At 46.7% G+C, this 15,464-nt stretch overlaps 3 protein-coding genes across 3 annotated transcripts; 2 read left to right on the top strand and 1 right to left on the bottom strand.

Annotated features, from left to right (window-relative positions):
* On the top strand, positions 1–2,302 carry LOC123428808 (flavanone 3-dioxygenase 3-like). The gene is made up of 3 exons (XM_045112947.1): positions 1–114; positions 1,257–1,486; positions 1,594–2,302. The coding sequence occupies exons 1-3, from the start codon at positions 1–3 to the stop codon at positions 2,162–2,164; spliced, it is 915 nt and encodes a 304-aa protein (XP_044968882.1). The 3' UTR covers positions 2,165–2,302.
* Positions 2,303–2,534: 232 nt separating this feature from the next.
* Positions 2,535–5,452, bottom strand: LOC123427986 (N-acylphosphatidylethanolamine synthase). Its single transcript, XM_045112128.1, has 5 exons — positions 5,211–5,452; positions 4,433–4,560; positions 3,588–3,673; positions 3,337–3,474; positions 2,535–3,079 (listed from the first exon to the last, which is right to left on the bottom strand). The coding sequence occupies exons 1-5, from the start codon at positions 5,450–5,452 to the stop codon at positions 2,792–2,794; spliced, it is 882 nt and encodes a 293-aa protein (XP_044968063.1). The 3' UTR covers positions 2,535–2,791.
* A 3,988-nt stretch (positions 5,453–9,440) lies between these two features.
* Positions 9,441–10,008, top strand: LOC123427987. Its single transcript, XM_045112129.1, has one exon. The coding sequence runs from the start codon at positions 9,573–9,575 to the stop codon at positions 9,837–9,839; it is 267 nt and encodes an 88-aa protein (XP_044968064.1). The 5' UTR covers positions 9,441–9,572; the 3' UTR covers positions 9,840–10,008.
* Positions 10,009–15,464: the final 5,456 nt, after the last annotated feature.

Raw genomic sequence — 15,464 nt, 5'->3', positions numbered from 1 at the left:
ATGGGAAACAGGGACAACATCAAGTCATTTGCAGCGAAACGACCGCGCTTCTCAAAGGCCGCGATTCGCAAGTTCCTCCAGGACAGCCTGCAGCTCGGAGTCAGGCAAGCGCAAGTGAGCTGGCGAACGTTGACTACACGCCGCCCTTCCCAGTCTCTGCACGCGGGCAGACCATGGATATCACGAGAGAGTAAGTGCCTGGGTGAAGCAGCTACGCAAAGGACGCTCGTATGTCCCACACCTACATATAAAAAATGCTAGACCTACGTACGTTCTACTTAAGGCTACGTAAACTTTTCATCTCTAACAAATCAGCCTTCTTATTTCAACCGAGGTGGGGCCCAACCACTAATGTTGATCCAATTAATGATCTACACATCAGCCTTTACGTAAAATGCTCACGTAAGTTTACGTCGATGTAGCATTGCTGCCTATATATATACGATCTAAGAAAAAGTCCAAAACAAACCTTTAATTTATAGGTGAAAGCTAAGTCAAATCCTGAACTCCCAATCTCTGAAATTAGCACATCAAACTCTTTTATCCCGGTCTATTTTAAACCTTGAGAGGATTTAGCTGGGATTTGCTGAACTGGGCCAGCCCATTAATGCAGTCGCTCGTGCTGGTCTTCTTTTTAAGATTTTTCTTTGGTTTTTTCTTCGTTATACTTTACTTTTTTGTCGACTTTATCTGATTTTCTTTCTTTGTTATACTTTTTGTTTATTTTATTTCTTTCTTGATTTTCTTCATATATTCTTTTTTACTTTTGTTTTGTTTTTTTACAGTAACCGGCTTTCTTTTTAACACATGTCTAATTATTCTCAATACCATAGTAAATTTTTAACACAAATATATCTTTAATGCACTGTATTTACATTTTTCTGGATACTTGTTTTCCAAAAAATTGAAGACACGCTAATATTTTTCAAATAGACGCTTTACATTTCTTAATGACAATATTTTTTTATAAAATTAAATTATTTTTTTAGATTGTTAGACATTTTGAAATTATCTAAACTTTTTCAAACATATGTCACGTATATTGTTTTAAGGGTATGACACATTTTTTACATCATGCAATATTTTTTACTTTGTATACACTTCTTTCTGAAAATGTCACGAGCACATTTATTTAAACTCGTGAACAGTCTTGAAATGCCACATACTTTCTTCTAAACTCGTGATATATTTTAGATGTCACAAACATTTCTTTACATATTTGTTCAGGTTTTAAAGTTTGTTCCCATTTTTGAAACCATGGGATAAGTCAATCTGTCATGGACCGTGCTGTTGAAGCAGCTTCAGATTTCTTCAAATTGCCAAGTGAGACAAAGCAGGAGTTTGCATCAGACGACATCCGACAGCCTGTTAGATACGGCACCAGCTTAACGGACGGCGCTCGTCCATCACGGGCATTCCTAAAGCATTATGTCCACCCCCTCAGTGAATGGATGAAATATTGGCCGGAAAAACCACCGACCTACAGGCAAAACAATTTCTTTCTACAAATCTTCTTACAGTGTTGAACTACAGAACAAATTGTGTTTGTGTGATTCTCATCTAACGTAGCTGCTTTTTGTGTATTGAAAACAGGGAAGACATGGGAAAATTTTCAGCTGAAGTAAGGAGGGTGGCTCTGCAGCTGATGGAAGCCATACTTGAAGGCCTAGGACTGGGCAAGCATTACCAGCATGATGAATTTGAGAGGGGATTGCAGCTACTGCAAGTGAACTGCTACCCGAAAGAACCAGAAGGCGAATCGGCGATAGGGCTGGCACCGCATTCCGATCATGGATTTCTTACCATCTTGCTCGCGAGCTGCCCGGGCCTGGAGGTTCTCGACCGAAGTACCAACACCTGGAGAGTGGTCCAGCAACCACGACACGTGTTGCACGTCCACGTAGGAGACCTCATGGAGGTCCTGAGCAATGGCAGGATCAAGACCGTCGTGCACCGTGCTGTCCTGAACCCTGGAGAGGCAAGGATCTCCATGGCGAGCATCCATAGTTTTGTGATGCACGAGAAGGTCTCCGTTGCCAAGGAGCTGGTGGATGAGCAAGATCCTGAGAAGTACAAGGAGAGCAGCTTCAGTGACTTCCTGGACTACGTCACGAGCAATGTGGATAAGAAGCGCATGAGCTTTCTTGACAGCCTTAGGATGTGAGGAGCGTACCACCCTGATAATCAGGGTCTAATCTTTATTCGAAGCACAAGAGCGAGTAATATGACAGGCTCCATACCTAGGAAGTTCATTCTCTATCTGTTTCAGACGGCTTATCTGTAATGTTACTTTTGGTGTGAAGGTACTTTAGCTGCTGTTTGTTGCCATGCTATTTTTCCCTTTCGCCTCACTATATGATTACAACTCTTCACATGGGAGTAAAGGCATACATTAGAAGATAAAACCATCTCCAGGTTCAGAAAACGTCGAGGGAGATTTAGGTTTCAGACATAGATAACATTCACGAGATGGTGAAAAATCTCTATGGGTAGTTCCTTGGCTAAACAAAATGGCAATCCGGTCCAAACAGCCATGAAACTAGGCAACTGCCTGAATACTCTTGTTATTGCAAAAAATAAAAACTCCAAATCTGAGATTCTGTGCAATGTCCAATGGAGAACTACAACCCTCCCGATTTCCGTATCCTCCCAATCGCCGTATCGTGATCCCATCATCTGAAACTAGCTAACGAAGCTACTATAACCTAACCAATTCAACAAGGTATTGGAGAAAAAAAAAAAGCAGGGCATCCTTGCCCCATGGTCGAAGAACCAACTAAAAGAATCAATGTCAATGCTGCTTCGAGTTCAGAAGCGTCTTCCTCAAGCTCTCCATCACAGACTGGATTTTATCCGACATCTTCTGGTAAAGCCACCTCTGCGCTGCCTCGTCTAGCCCCTCCGGCGTGATGGTTGGCCAGCCCTTCCTTTCGAAGGATGTGTCTTGGGGCATCGTTGCTGCCACCTGCTTCAAGCCTGGCAGATCAAAGTCTACCGGTTCTCCCACGATGATTTGTATCTCCTTGCCGCAGAGAGGCAATGGTGGACGGCGTCCAAAAAATGATTTCTCTGGCATGACCTAAAGTACAATGGGGGGAAGTTCAGAGTACCATATAACACAAAAGAGCTCTGGGTTTAATTAAAGGGAATACAAATGAAATAGTGCTGTGAGTCAAGTGGTTTACTGAAAAAGAGACGGACACTACTGTGTGCAATATATTCAGATTTCAGCAGAGTACTATATATATATGGAACTATACTTGAAATGCCCATCTACAACACAGGAATATATATACAAAATGATAGCATCTCAGAGATACAAAGATTACCATATACCTTTTCAAAACCAGTGTGAACAATAGGTAAAACTATTGGAGTTACAGGTGCTCGGACAATAAGACTGGCAGTTCCCCATTTCAACCGTCTGATTGGTTGGTGATCTTGAGCTACTTTTCCTTCAGGGAATGAATGCAACTGTTTGAATATGGCAATTTACAATCAAATAAGGACCAGAATTTCTAAACATAAGCACAACATATGTGTTAATGATGGAGTAATTAATGCTGAACCGAAGAATATGTACATACCCAGCCTCCAGTGCTAAGCACTTCAAGGGCCTCATTCATATGGTCTTGATAAATTCCAGCCCCTCTAGTGATCGGCACACATTTTCCTGTGCATACAATTATATGCCAATAACAAGATTGTCAAATTATGTGATGCAGAGTGATACCAACTCTGCCTTGCAATGAAACCTGAAAATGAAAAAAATAAGAAAAATAAAAGAATAAAGATGACAAAAACACAAGTGCTGAACATCAAAAGTGGCAATTGAACTAGAAATAACATAACATAGCTGTTAGATAGCTTATCATCGTTTATGTATTACCACCACAACACATAGCATGTAAAGTATCAGATCGTATCATTTTCATATGGAGACTGGAAAAGAGAGACACAATTACCAGTAAATGCCAACTTTATGGCAAATCTGAATTACAGAACAATTATGCACAACATTAAGATGGTCCAACAGAGAGATATAACATACAGAATGCTTGGACGGGTTTGGCAAGTTTTTAGTTAACTCTCTGAAGCTAATCTGGGTAGTTAGAGCAATAAACCTGATTGCTCAGGTAACAAAAAATATACGAAGCTTGTTAGAACTACGAAGGTTATCGGCATTTAAAAGTTAAAACACAAAAGCATGCATGAAGTCACTGGATTAAATGGGGGTTATTGCATGCTTAACAAAAGGATGCCATTAACTGGCTCCACTAAGTAACTGAATATTTCATATCTGAATTGACCTAAGCTGGAGTGGGGTTTTGGGAAGCTCACTATGGCTACAAGATTAGTAGTATGTCACAGTAATAACATACTGATTATCATTTGACCATACATAAATAACAAACAAGACAAGGAGCCTCACCAAGTCGAAACATGTAAGACATGAATACATTCCTGAAGCAGATATCCTCCGCTGTCAGCACCCATCTTGCAAGCTTTGAATCTGTAATGGGGAAACCCTTGAATCCCCACATAAACGGGTCATCTATCCTGTACAAATAAGCATAGGATAACCTCAAGGTTACCAAAACTTCCGACACACGAGACTGTATAGTGTATACAACAAACAATACATGCCTAACTAAATTGTAACTATCTACACTGGGACCTATACATGACACATGCACAATACAACAACAGGCCAAAACAATGCATACACACTGTATGGTAAATGACAGGTTAAACTTTCCTTAAACGTGAACATCAATCTACAGCATGATGTTGCGTATGAAAGGATAAGAGAAGAGCAAGATGCACACTTCTCAAGTGATCCATGCTAAAAACCTGTCTCAAAAGGAGTTTCAACACTTGAAAGTCCCCTTCCAGCATGCTAATGACAGCAATACATAGGTACCGGCCACATGTTGTAATTGTAAATCTCAATGACCACATCCCCTTTCAGATGCGTAGCATCATCTATCCTAGAGTAAATGTTATCAAGACATGATGCAACTTGCTGGCTTGCAGCACAAATTTCGCACGATTCTCGCGGCATCGGTGCCAGAGCCACGACGGATCAAACACATCGCCGCCCGATCTCTCCTCCTACACATCTAGTCAGAACTCAGAAGCCACAAACAGCGAGAGCGGTACACGGGGGAGATCCGGGAGGGATATGGCGGGGGAACAGGGGAACGTACGTGGACATATGGTTGCTGACGGTGAGGAGCGGCGTGCCGGGGGGGCGCGAGGAGACGAGGCGGTGGAGGGCGTCGGCGTTGTGGACGGTGGTGGTGTTGAGGAGAGAGACGTACGCCTTGGCGATGGTGCCCACGGCGCCTATCACCGCGGCGCGGGGGACGCCGCCGAGGTGGCCCGCGCGGCTGGCCCACCGCAGCGTCCGCGCCGCCGCCGCCGCCGCCGCGTCGGCGGACACCTCCATCCTCCACGCCCTTTCTTCTCGAGGTGTTCTTCTCGTTTTGGCTTTTATTTTTTATTTTTTGAGAAACTCTTCCCGTTTGGGTGGGGTCTATGATTTTCTTTCTTTTCTTTTCTTTTGATGATGAGTTAGGCCCGGACTACGGCTCATTGACTTGCAACCAAACAGAAGGTAGGTGGCCATCTGGGCCGGGCCAGGCAGGCTGACACGTCAGCCTGCGTGCCCGGCCTATAATCGGTCTGGGGTAACACGTACTCTCGTAATATCGTTTTCGCTTTTCAATATTTACTTATAAGTTTAATCATAAACTAGCAAAAGAGCCCGTGTGTTGCAACGGGAGAAAAAAATATCACACGCTTTTAATATTTTTATAATCATTTTGATTTATTAAAATAATGAGCTAACTAACTAATGTAGTCAGTCCTATCCTATTTTGCTGAGAAATCAACCCGTCCATTGCTAATTCCACCATGATGAGAAATTGAGCGGGACAAGCAAAGCAAAACAAAGAGGCTACGTGAATTGATCAATGGACTGTTATCTTATTTCACTCATGGGGTAGAGAATGTGGGATCGGATGACAAACTGAAGGTGATGTTCCATTCTCTGTCTCTACAACAATACAATCTTACATTCAATGCATTCATTCATGAGCAAACAAATCCTCACAAAACAAAATTTCTTGCCGGTGCTTGGCACATGGTTGGAGGCATGGGGAAGGGATCACACCAGATGATGAGTTCTCGCCGGAGGAGGGGATACGATGAGGGGAGCAAGGGTTAGACGCCTCTATCTGACGATAAGGAGTCGCCGTTGCCACACCATAACCTCGGAGTTCCCCGTGTGAGCCATGGAGGCCCGCCTCCACTTGCAAGTACTTCGCTCCGCCGCGCCTTATCCGCGCGTCGCCGCTGTTCTGCATCGAGCAGACGCATCATCCCCAGTCACTGTAGCTATCGCATTGATTTGATCCAGAAGCTGTGCTTGAGCGCCGAAACGGGGGCAGCAAGCGGGCAGAGGTACGACCACGGAGGCGGGTGGGTTGAGATCGACAACAGTGGTGGTTGAGGTCGGCCGCGGCGGTGAGTGGTGTGGCAGCGGCCTGGGCACAGGCCAGGGTGGACCAGGGTCGACGCGATGCGCACGAGCGCCGCAACGGGGGCAGTGAGCGGGGAGAGGTACGACCGCGGAGGCGAGTGGGTTGAGATCGGCAACGGTGGCGGCTAAGGTCGGCCGCGGCGGCGAGTGGTGTGGCGGCGGCCTGGGCACAGGCCAGGGTGGCCCAGGGTCGACGGGGGGAGGCGATGCGTACGGGTATAATTTTTGCAGTGAATCGTTTTTTTTTCCGTTGCAGATAAATGATGGAGCGCGGGTTGAATAACAAAAATTACAGGTTTTTTTAATAAATATGCCGCGGTGGGTTTTCTGACGGAAGCAATAGCCGCTTTATTATTAGGTATAGATTTAATTAACATGAATAACCACACCACGAGCAAAATTTATATCATTGAAACTTTTTTTAAATATCAATTCAATGGAATAATTTTTGTCTCCGTGGCAATCATCTATGTTAGGTTAAATATGGTTAGACTTATATCATAAAAAGTGTAGACCCACTACATTATAAAACGGAGAAAGTATTTAATGGGGCCTCAAAAATGAAAAGACTACTCAAGCGATTAAAAAATATTAATAAAAAAACGTTCCTTTAGGAGCCTTTCAAATGACCATCTGGAGTGGGCTGAGAGTGCGTCAGCCGTCGTCATGTGTTGCGTTTTGGATGTTCCTTTTAAAATTTATTTTTGCATTTTCTATATGCATTTCGGATCTTAGATTATTATGTTTTTGGTTTTACGGTTCTTGTGTTTTCCATGGCTTGTCTTAGGTTTTGGACCCAAAAAAGTGTTTGAATTTTTTTTTGATGCGAATAAAATGTGTTTTTTTTCTTGCTCGATAGGCACGAATTTACTTCCGCGAGATGCATGACCATGCCTCCCGCAAAAGGGGAAAACATGTTTTATTCAATGAGAGGCACGACCATGCCTGTCGGAAAGAAAAAGAAAACATGTTTTTTTTCACGAGAGGCACATTGTTTTTAAGGGACAAATTTTCTTACGCGAGTGGCACGATCATGCCTCTTGCAGAAGGAAAACCATGTGTTTTTTCCTACCATGCGAGGTATGGATTTTCTTCTGTGAGAGGCATCACCGTGCCTCTCGAAAAGGAAAAATACTTTTTTTTTCTTTTGCTAGAGGCATATATTTACTTTTCGTGGAGGCACAAATTTGCTTAAGTGAGAGAAACGTCCGTGCCTCTCGCAAAAGGTACAATGTGTTACCACGAGAGGCATTGATTTACTTCTTGTGGAGCCATGAATTTGCTTCTGCGAGGGGCACGACAATGGCTCTCAAAAAGGGAAAAACGTGCTCTTGGTTCAGTGTTTTTCGTCTGATTTTTTTTTCTAAAAAATATCTTTGAAACCTATCAATATAGGATCTATTTTTAAAGATCTCGACGCAAGGAATCCAACGTGAGAATGGTTTGATAGTTGGATGCAGAATTTAAGAGATAATACAGTTTGAATAAACGAATCCACGAAAGAAAGGGGAAAAACTCATGTTGCAACAAGTGACGTACATGCGGTGTGACACTGAGAAGGTAAAATTGACCTATGCAAAGAGTGCTTAACTAGTGATTTCGGTATTTAACTGGGGCATGCTTAGGTCGCAAGGCTGGACACACATACCAACACGACATGACCCATTAACTTTTTTTATTTTTCCAGTTTTCTGTAGTATATTAGCCTAGAAAATAAGGAGTAAATAGCAAAAAACAATCACATTTGGGGTTGGATTATAAAATATACCACTTTCTTTAATTTTTTGAAAAACGATTACTATTTTGGTTGGTTGTTCCTAAAAAAATAGTGATTGAATCAGATGGGATAGTGCGTTAAACGTGTTAAAAGTGTGGCTGGCACAAAACGTGTGACTAACAAAATGGCTATCATAAATGTGGTAAGATTTAACAAAAACAAACCTATGACATGTGGGCCATACAATTTAAAAATCATGACAAGTTGTAAGTATGACAATGAACCAAACACATGCCTAAGATGTTGTGACATGACTAAGATTAAACTTGACAACTTTAAACTGAGAACCAAACATGCCCTTAGTCATGAACCAAACAAGCCATTACTCTTATGTTTACTGTTCCCTATTCATATGAAACAAAGAGGCCTTAGACTTTAGGCATTTTTTGGAAGTCAGAAAAAAATTTCTGAGCCTGTTTAGGACTGCTTCGCTTCACCAAAATTAATTTTATTTCATCAAATTTTATTTGAAACAGTTTCATACAGAAAATTGTGGCACTATTAAAAAAAATAACTTTCATCTAGCTTTAGCTTTAAGAATGAAAAATTTGGTGAAGATGATCTATTTAGTTGAATGGGGGTTGAGAAACGAAGGAGTATCCACTTAATATTGACATTCGTGGATAATTTCGTCCAACTCTAGCTTTTAGAGGTTTTTTCGGAACATTACTGAAGAATTTCATAAAAAACTGAAAGTTGTATAACAAAATATCTATTTTTTCTACATAGTGGTGTATCACGATTCATGGAGTTATCCCGTTTCGTTTGTGAGTGAAGCTGAAAACAGGCTCCCGGTGAACGGTAGGTAGTGTGCTGCGTGGCATCTGCGTCCGATATGCAGTATGTCCGTTCCATAAAAGATATCTAGAATTAAAACAGAGTTGCGCGCATCCTTATCTTGGGCACATGGGCTAGCGGCTTGCCGGCAACAGACAAAGTCACATAAGACGAGACGAGGTGGGCAGCCACACCACGGTCACCGAGCGAGGAAAGCGATCGGTCGGTGCACAGGCAAGCAAACCGGGGCCGAAAGCACCCAGTAGGTATCCTGGAAAACTAACGTCCGCGCCCGCCTGTTTCCCCCCGCCCCTCCCGTATATATCATCACCCACCCTGCCCCAGCCAACAACTCACCAACACAAGCTTCCATCACCTCAGCTCACTTCTTCCACTACCACTGACCAATCATCTACTGGGATCACACGATTCACGGACCAGCCCCCACCCACGCAGTCCACAGATCAGCTCATGGCGGCTGCAGCGAAGGCGTCGTGGATGGCGGCGATGAGCGTCGGCGCGGTGGAGGCGCTCAAGGACCAGGCCGGCCTCTGCCGCTGGAACTACGCTCTCAGGTCCGTTCACGGCGCAGCCAAGGCCAAGGCCACCATCCGCGGTGGTGTGGTCTCGCAGGGCACGAAGCGGCTTCCGGCCTCTGCGGCGGCCGTGGCCGAGAGGCGGCGAGCGGAGGAGGCCCTGCGGACCGTCATGTACCTCAGCTGCTGGGGTCCCAACTAGGCAAGGCCGGCGGTTCCGCTTGCTTCACGTACGGCTTGCTACTTGCCTCGCTGCGGGCTGCGTCTGGGTTGTAAATAGTACTATCACGATGATGATGAAAACTTCTGTGTTCTGTCGCTAGCTTCAGATCTTACGAATAATTACAATGCCCTTGCTTTGGGTACCTCTATATATTTGCTTCAAAGTTTAGCTATAGTTATTTTGACTTGGCTATAAGTTATGGGTTTCGCTCACTCTGCTAGTACTTCGATGTGAAGCACAAGATCCATGGCCACATTAATCCTGGTCTGCTAGTTCTCTGATCCAAGTGGCAGAATTGCGAGGTAACCGAGTTCTCTTTGTACTGTAGTTTCGTTTTCTTAGCCATGACTGAACATTTTCCGAACCATGTTCTTCATACACACGATAATCATAACTGTAACATGACTGAATCGGATGTGAGAAAAAATATATATATATATACCTATACCTAATTTTTTTAATAATAAAGAGGCCATTGCTTCCGTCGGAAAACCCACCGCGATATTTTTATAAAAAAACCTCTGTAATTTTTTTTATTCAACCCGCGCTCCATAATTTATCTGCAACGCAAAAGGAAAAAACGATTCACTGCAAAAATTATACCCGTAAGCATCGCCTCCTCCCGTCAATCTTGGGCCACCCTGACATGTGCCCAGGCCGTTGCCATACCACTCGTCGCCGCGGCCGACCTCAACCGCCACCGCTGTCGATCTCAACCCACCCGCCTCCGCGGCCGTACCTCTCCCCGCTCACTGCCCCCGCTGCGGCGCTCGAGCGCATCGCGTCGACCCTGGTCCACCCTGGCGTGTGCCCAGGCCGCTGCCACACCACTCGCCGCCGCGACCGACCTCAACCACCACTGTTGTCGATCTCAACCCACCCGCCTCCGCGGCCGTACCTCTGCCCGCTTGTTGCCCCCGTTTCGGCGCTCGAGCACAGCTTGTGGATCAAATCAACGCGACAGTTATAGTGACTGGGGATGATGCGTCTGCTCGATGCAGAACAGCGGCGGCGCGGCGGAGCGAAGTACTTGCAGGTGGAGGCGGGCCTCCATGGCTCACACGGGGAACTCCAAGGTTATGGTGCGGCAACGGCGACTCCTTATGGCTAGATAGAGGCGCCTAACCCTTGCTCCCATCAGCATATCCCCTCCTCCGGTAGGAACTCATCATCTGGTGAGATCCCCTCCCCATGCCTCCAACCGTGTGCCAAGCACCGGCAAGAAATTTTATTTTGTGGGGATTTGTTTGCTGATGAATGAATGTATTGAATGTAAGATTGTATTGTTGTAGAGACAGAGAATGGAACATCACCTTCAGTTTGTCATCTGATCCCACATTCTCTACTCCATGAGTGAAATAAGACAACGGTCCATTGATCAATTCACGTAGCCTCTTTATTTTCCTTTGCTTGTCCCGCTCAATTTCTCATCATGGTGGAATTAACAATGGACGGGTCGATTTCTCAACAAAATAGGATAGGACTGACTACTTTAGTTAGTTAGCTTATTATTTTAATAAATCAAAATGATTATAAAAAGATTAAAAGCTTGTGGTATTTTTTTTCTCCTGTTGCAACACACGGACACTTTTGCTAGTATATTTAAATGTACAAGCACACACAAGTTTCTTGTAGATAATAATCAGTCAATACTGAGTTGAAATACAAACAATGTGAAAACTCTCCAAGATTTGTGCAGCAGCATGGGCGTCTTTTTGTTGTGTGTTTGTCTGTCACGCGCGTTACATAAGCAAACGCACGTAAAGGCTCCTGGTGTCCTGGAAAGTGGAAGCCGTGTCCTCCCACATTTTCAAAAACATTCCTTGCTGCCACCAATACATATGGAATTCTGATCTCACTGTCGGGGTGTCTACACAAGAGCGTGTGGTTAGAGCATCTCTAGTAAAGCCCTCAAACCCTTAAAAATAACCGTTTTTTTTACAGTTTTTGTCAAAAAAACGGCGTAGACTAGAACCCTTAAACCCGTAAAAAAAATTAAAGGTCCAACCCTCAAACGCCTTCCCAGCCTGTAAAAGTGAGGGTTGGGGAGCAAAATCTACCCCAACCCTCAAACCTTTCCATCCTAGCGCGTGAGGGAAATTTCCCATCCCAACTACCTCCCGTTGTCCCGCCCCCGGACGCCTCCCCTCCATCTCCCGAGACGCAGCCGCTCTCTCGCCCCCCCCCCCCCCCCGCCGCCGCCCGCCTTAACCTCCCCGGCCGTCGCCCACCTCGACCTCCCCTGTCGCCGCTGCCTCCTCGACCTCCGCCGCCACCGCCCGCCTCGGCCTCCCAGCCGCCGTCTCCGCCTCCCGCCCGCCTCGACCTCCCCAGCCGCCGTTCGCCTCGGCCTCCCTGTCCGCCGCCCGCCTCCGCCTAGACCTCCCCGGCCGCCTCCGCCACCCCCCGCGCCCTCCGCCTCCCGCAGCAAGAGGCCGACCGAGCTCTCCTCGCCGATCCGCAGGAATATTCCGTTATAAGGGTTGGGTTTGAGAGTTCTAGTCTTTGCCCCTGTTTTTCAACCCTTAAAAGTGTCAAAAATGGCCAATTCTCAACCCTTAAAACTGGTTTTAGATATAAGGGTTTGAGGGTTCTACTAGAGACGCTCTTATGAGGTGGGCAGCCACCGCACGGAGACGACAACGATAGGTGCGGCGTAAACAAGTAAAGTGACTAGGAAAGCACCCGGTATCCTCAAAAATCGACGTCCGCAACCACTGTTTTGCTGCAGACCTCCCAACCTCCGTCCTGTATATAAGAGCATCTCCAGTCGAGGCCCCCAATAGGCGTCCGGATGGTCGCCCGGCGAGGCCCTTTGGGGGCTCGTCCGGACGGGAAGGCGCCAGCGGGGGGTGCTGCTGCCCACTCGCAGCCCCCAATTCAAAACCCCCAAATCATTTCCCCCCAAATTTTTGAATTGTTCAAATGCAAAAATAAATAAAGTCTTACATAATTATGTTTTTAGCCATAATTTAATGGTTTGGCTTTACAAAACCATTCGAATTCGTCGCCGGCGCGCTCGACGTTTGTCAATCGACGTTCACGACCTCGTTGGAGCCGAGGAAGCCGGGGTCGGGAGTGTAGCCGTGGAACTCGTCGCCGGCGTTGTCGACGTCTCGCTCCTCGTCGACAACGGCACTCCCGCCACCATCTTGTGTGCCGAAGGAGGCCTGGGTGCCGAAGTCGTAGCCGCCGGAGGGCGCCTGGGTGCCGAAGGAGGCCTGGGGACCGGTGTCGAACAGGTTGTGGGCGCCGTCCTCGAACATCAGCGTGCGCCCGGACTGGGCCAGCCCGACAGCCGCACCGCCCCGGCGCAGTCCCGGGGACTCGTACGCCTCGTTCAGATGGAGCCCCATCTCGGCTCCGGTGGGCGTGCCGCCGAACGAGTGCAGTTGTTTGGGGTCGAAGCCACCGAGGTTGCCGCCGCCGAAGTTGCCGTAGCCGAAAGCGTAGTCGGCATAGCCGCCGGGCTCGTTGAAGTTCGGGGAGAGGCCCTGGCTGGGCCCAAGCCACGACTGCGAGCGCGGCGTGCTGGCCGCGTCCACGCGGAACGGCGACGCCGAAGTCGACGAGCTCGATGCGCCTCCCGGGCTTTCTCCTCCGGTCGCGGTCGCGGTAGCGCACACAAGCGTCTCCAGGGTCGCCGCCGCGGTCCGAGCCAGCGACCTCTCGCGACGAAACCGGCGCTCCGACGAGGAGGCATCGCGCCGCAGCTGGTCCGCCGCCCACTCGACGTCGGTCATGCCTTCCGGCCGTTCCTTCGGTGGGCGCGGCTGTAGCAAGAGGCGCTTGACGCCGAGCGTGCCGGCCTTCGCGTTCTTCGCCGGCGGTCTCGGCGGCCCTTTCGGAGCCATGACGGGAGAGGAGGCGGGAGGGGCGGGAAAGACGAGCGGCGGCGGGGAGGGGAAATTGCCGGCGTCTGGGGCGGAAAGGGTTTTTGGTGGGCGCTCGTGTCGCTAGCAAGACGGGCCTGCGACGCATTTCGACTCGTCCAGCGCCCCCATGGGAGCCCCTGGGGGGAGGGCTTGGGCTGGGTTTGCCGGACGGGAACAAGGGGGCGTCCGGACGGGAAGGCCCAATGGGGGGTGCGACTAGACGCGCTCGGGGCCCGTTCGGAGAGGAAGCGACCGTGGGGGCGTGTTTGAGGGGCGCGACTGGATATGCTCTAACCAAACCACCCCGTCCATTTGCTGCAGTAACGTACGTGGCCTGAAAATTGGCTGGTTGCTACGCGGATTGTAATATACCACGGCGATGATGATGAAAAATTCTGTCACATGAGCTTATATTCCCTTGTTAATTTACTTTCGACGGGGAATATGGATGTTTCTGTTTAGAATGAATTGTCTATTTCATTGATGATTTGTGAAGATTAAATACACACGGAACCGTCGCCACGAACGGATGCGTTCGCTGGTGGGGGTCTGGGAAAACCGCCGCGTCGGTTGGCTAGGAACCGCACGAAGCATTTCTGTACAAGGGAGGATTATTCCCTAATTAACATAATTAGTTTAAATCCTAACACTCCCCCTAATCCTCGCTTGTGCTTGAGACAGATCATCTTTGAAATATTCTCCTCCAAAACCCTGTGGAAAAAATTGAGAAAAAAACATACAATATGCCATGAAAAACTCCTTCTAAAACCCAGTGGGAAAAATAAGGAGAAAATGACATATATCGTCCATGCTTGCATTGATATTGCCTCATTGAAAACCTTATGTGAGAAACAATTTGGAAAAACTCACAAAGGAAAAGAGTACAATACTAAAGATCTCATGATCTTAACATGTTATATCCTAGGAGATTTCTCCCCCTGAATTTTGCAAGTCTCGAAGTCGTCTCATACCAATTCCATTTACATACTTATGGAATAAAGAACTTGATAAAGACTTAGTAAATAGATCAGCGAAATTATCGCATGACTTCGTTTGCAAAATACTTATCTCCCCCTTCTCTTGCAGATCATGGGGATAAAATAATTTAGGAGAAATATGCTTTGTAATATTGCTCTTAATATAACCCGTTTGCATTTGTGCAATGCAAGCAGCATTATCTTCGTAGATAATAGTGGGTGATTTTACCGAACCAATCCCACTTGAACTTTAGACAAAGTTCATCATTCTGCGAAGCCATACACATTCACGTGATGCTTCGAACAAAGCAATTATCTCAGAATGATTGGTGGACGTTGCCACTAAGGTTTGCTTTATTGATTTCCAAGAGAAGGCCGTACCTCCATGTAAGAAGACAAAACCAGTCTGTGATCTGGCATCATGGGGATCTGACAAGTATCCAGCATCGCAATACCCCACCATGGTTCTCTCTTGATTTTTCTGATAGAATAAACCAAGATCTTTGGTGCCTTGAAGATATCTGAAAATATTCTTCACACCAACCCAATGCCTTTTTGTTGGTGGTGCGATGTATCTAGCCAGTAAATTAACTGCAAATGCTATATCAGGTCTAGTGCAGTTTGCTAGATACATTAGTGCACCAATGGCACTGAGATATGGAAACTCTGGTCCCAATATCTCTTCATCATCACCCTTAGGCCTAAACGGGTCCTTGTCTCTGTCAAGCGACCTGACGACCATAGGTGTTTTT

This window comes from Hordeum vulgare, chromosome 2H (genome assembly GCF_904849725.1).
Source record: "Hordeum vulgare subsp. vulgare chromosome 2H, MorexV3_pseudomolecules_assembly, whole genome shotgun sequence".
NCBI classification, from domain to species: Eukaryota; Viridiplantae; Streptophyta; class Magnoliopsida; order Poales; family Poaceae; genus Hordeum; species Hordeum vulgare.
Note: the sequence above shows the minus strand (reverse complement) of the source record. Positions and strands in the feature narration are given on the sequence as shown.

Bases quoted from the DNA above. Each gene is read 5' to 3' on its own strand.
- LOC123428808 (XM_045112947.1), top strand. From the start codon at position 1: ATGGGAAACAGGGACAACATCAAGTCATTTGCAGCGAAACGACCGCGC. The intron at 115-1,256 runs GTGAGCTGGCGA...CATTTTTGAAAC, and splicing joins TCGGAGTCAGGCAAGCGCAA to CATGGGATAAGTCAATCTGT. The intron at 1,487-1,593 runs GCAAAACAATTT...TATTGAAAACAG, and splicing joins GAAAAACCACCGACCTACAG to GGAAGACATGGGAAAATTTT.
- LOC123427986 (XM_045112128.1), bottom strand. From the start codon at position 5,452: ATGGAGGTGTCCGCCGACGCGGCGGCGGCGGCGGCGGCGCGGACGCTG. The intron at 3,674-4,432 runs GTGAGGCTCCTT...TTGTATGCACAG, and splicing joins GTCTTACATGTTTCGACTTG to GAAAATGTGTGCCGATCACT. The intron at 3,475-3,587 runs GTATGTACATAT...ATATTCAAACAG, and splicing joins TGCTTAGCACTGGAGGCTGG to TTGCATTCATTCCCTGAAGG.
- LOC123427987 (XM_045112129.1), top strand. From the start codon at position 9,573: ATGGCGGCTGCAGCGAAGGCGTCGTGGATGGCGGCGATGAGCGTCGGC.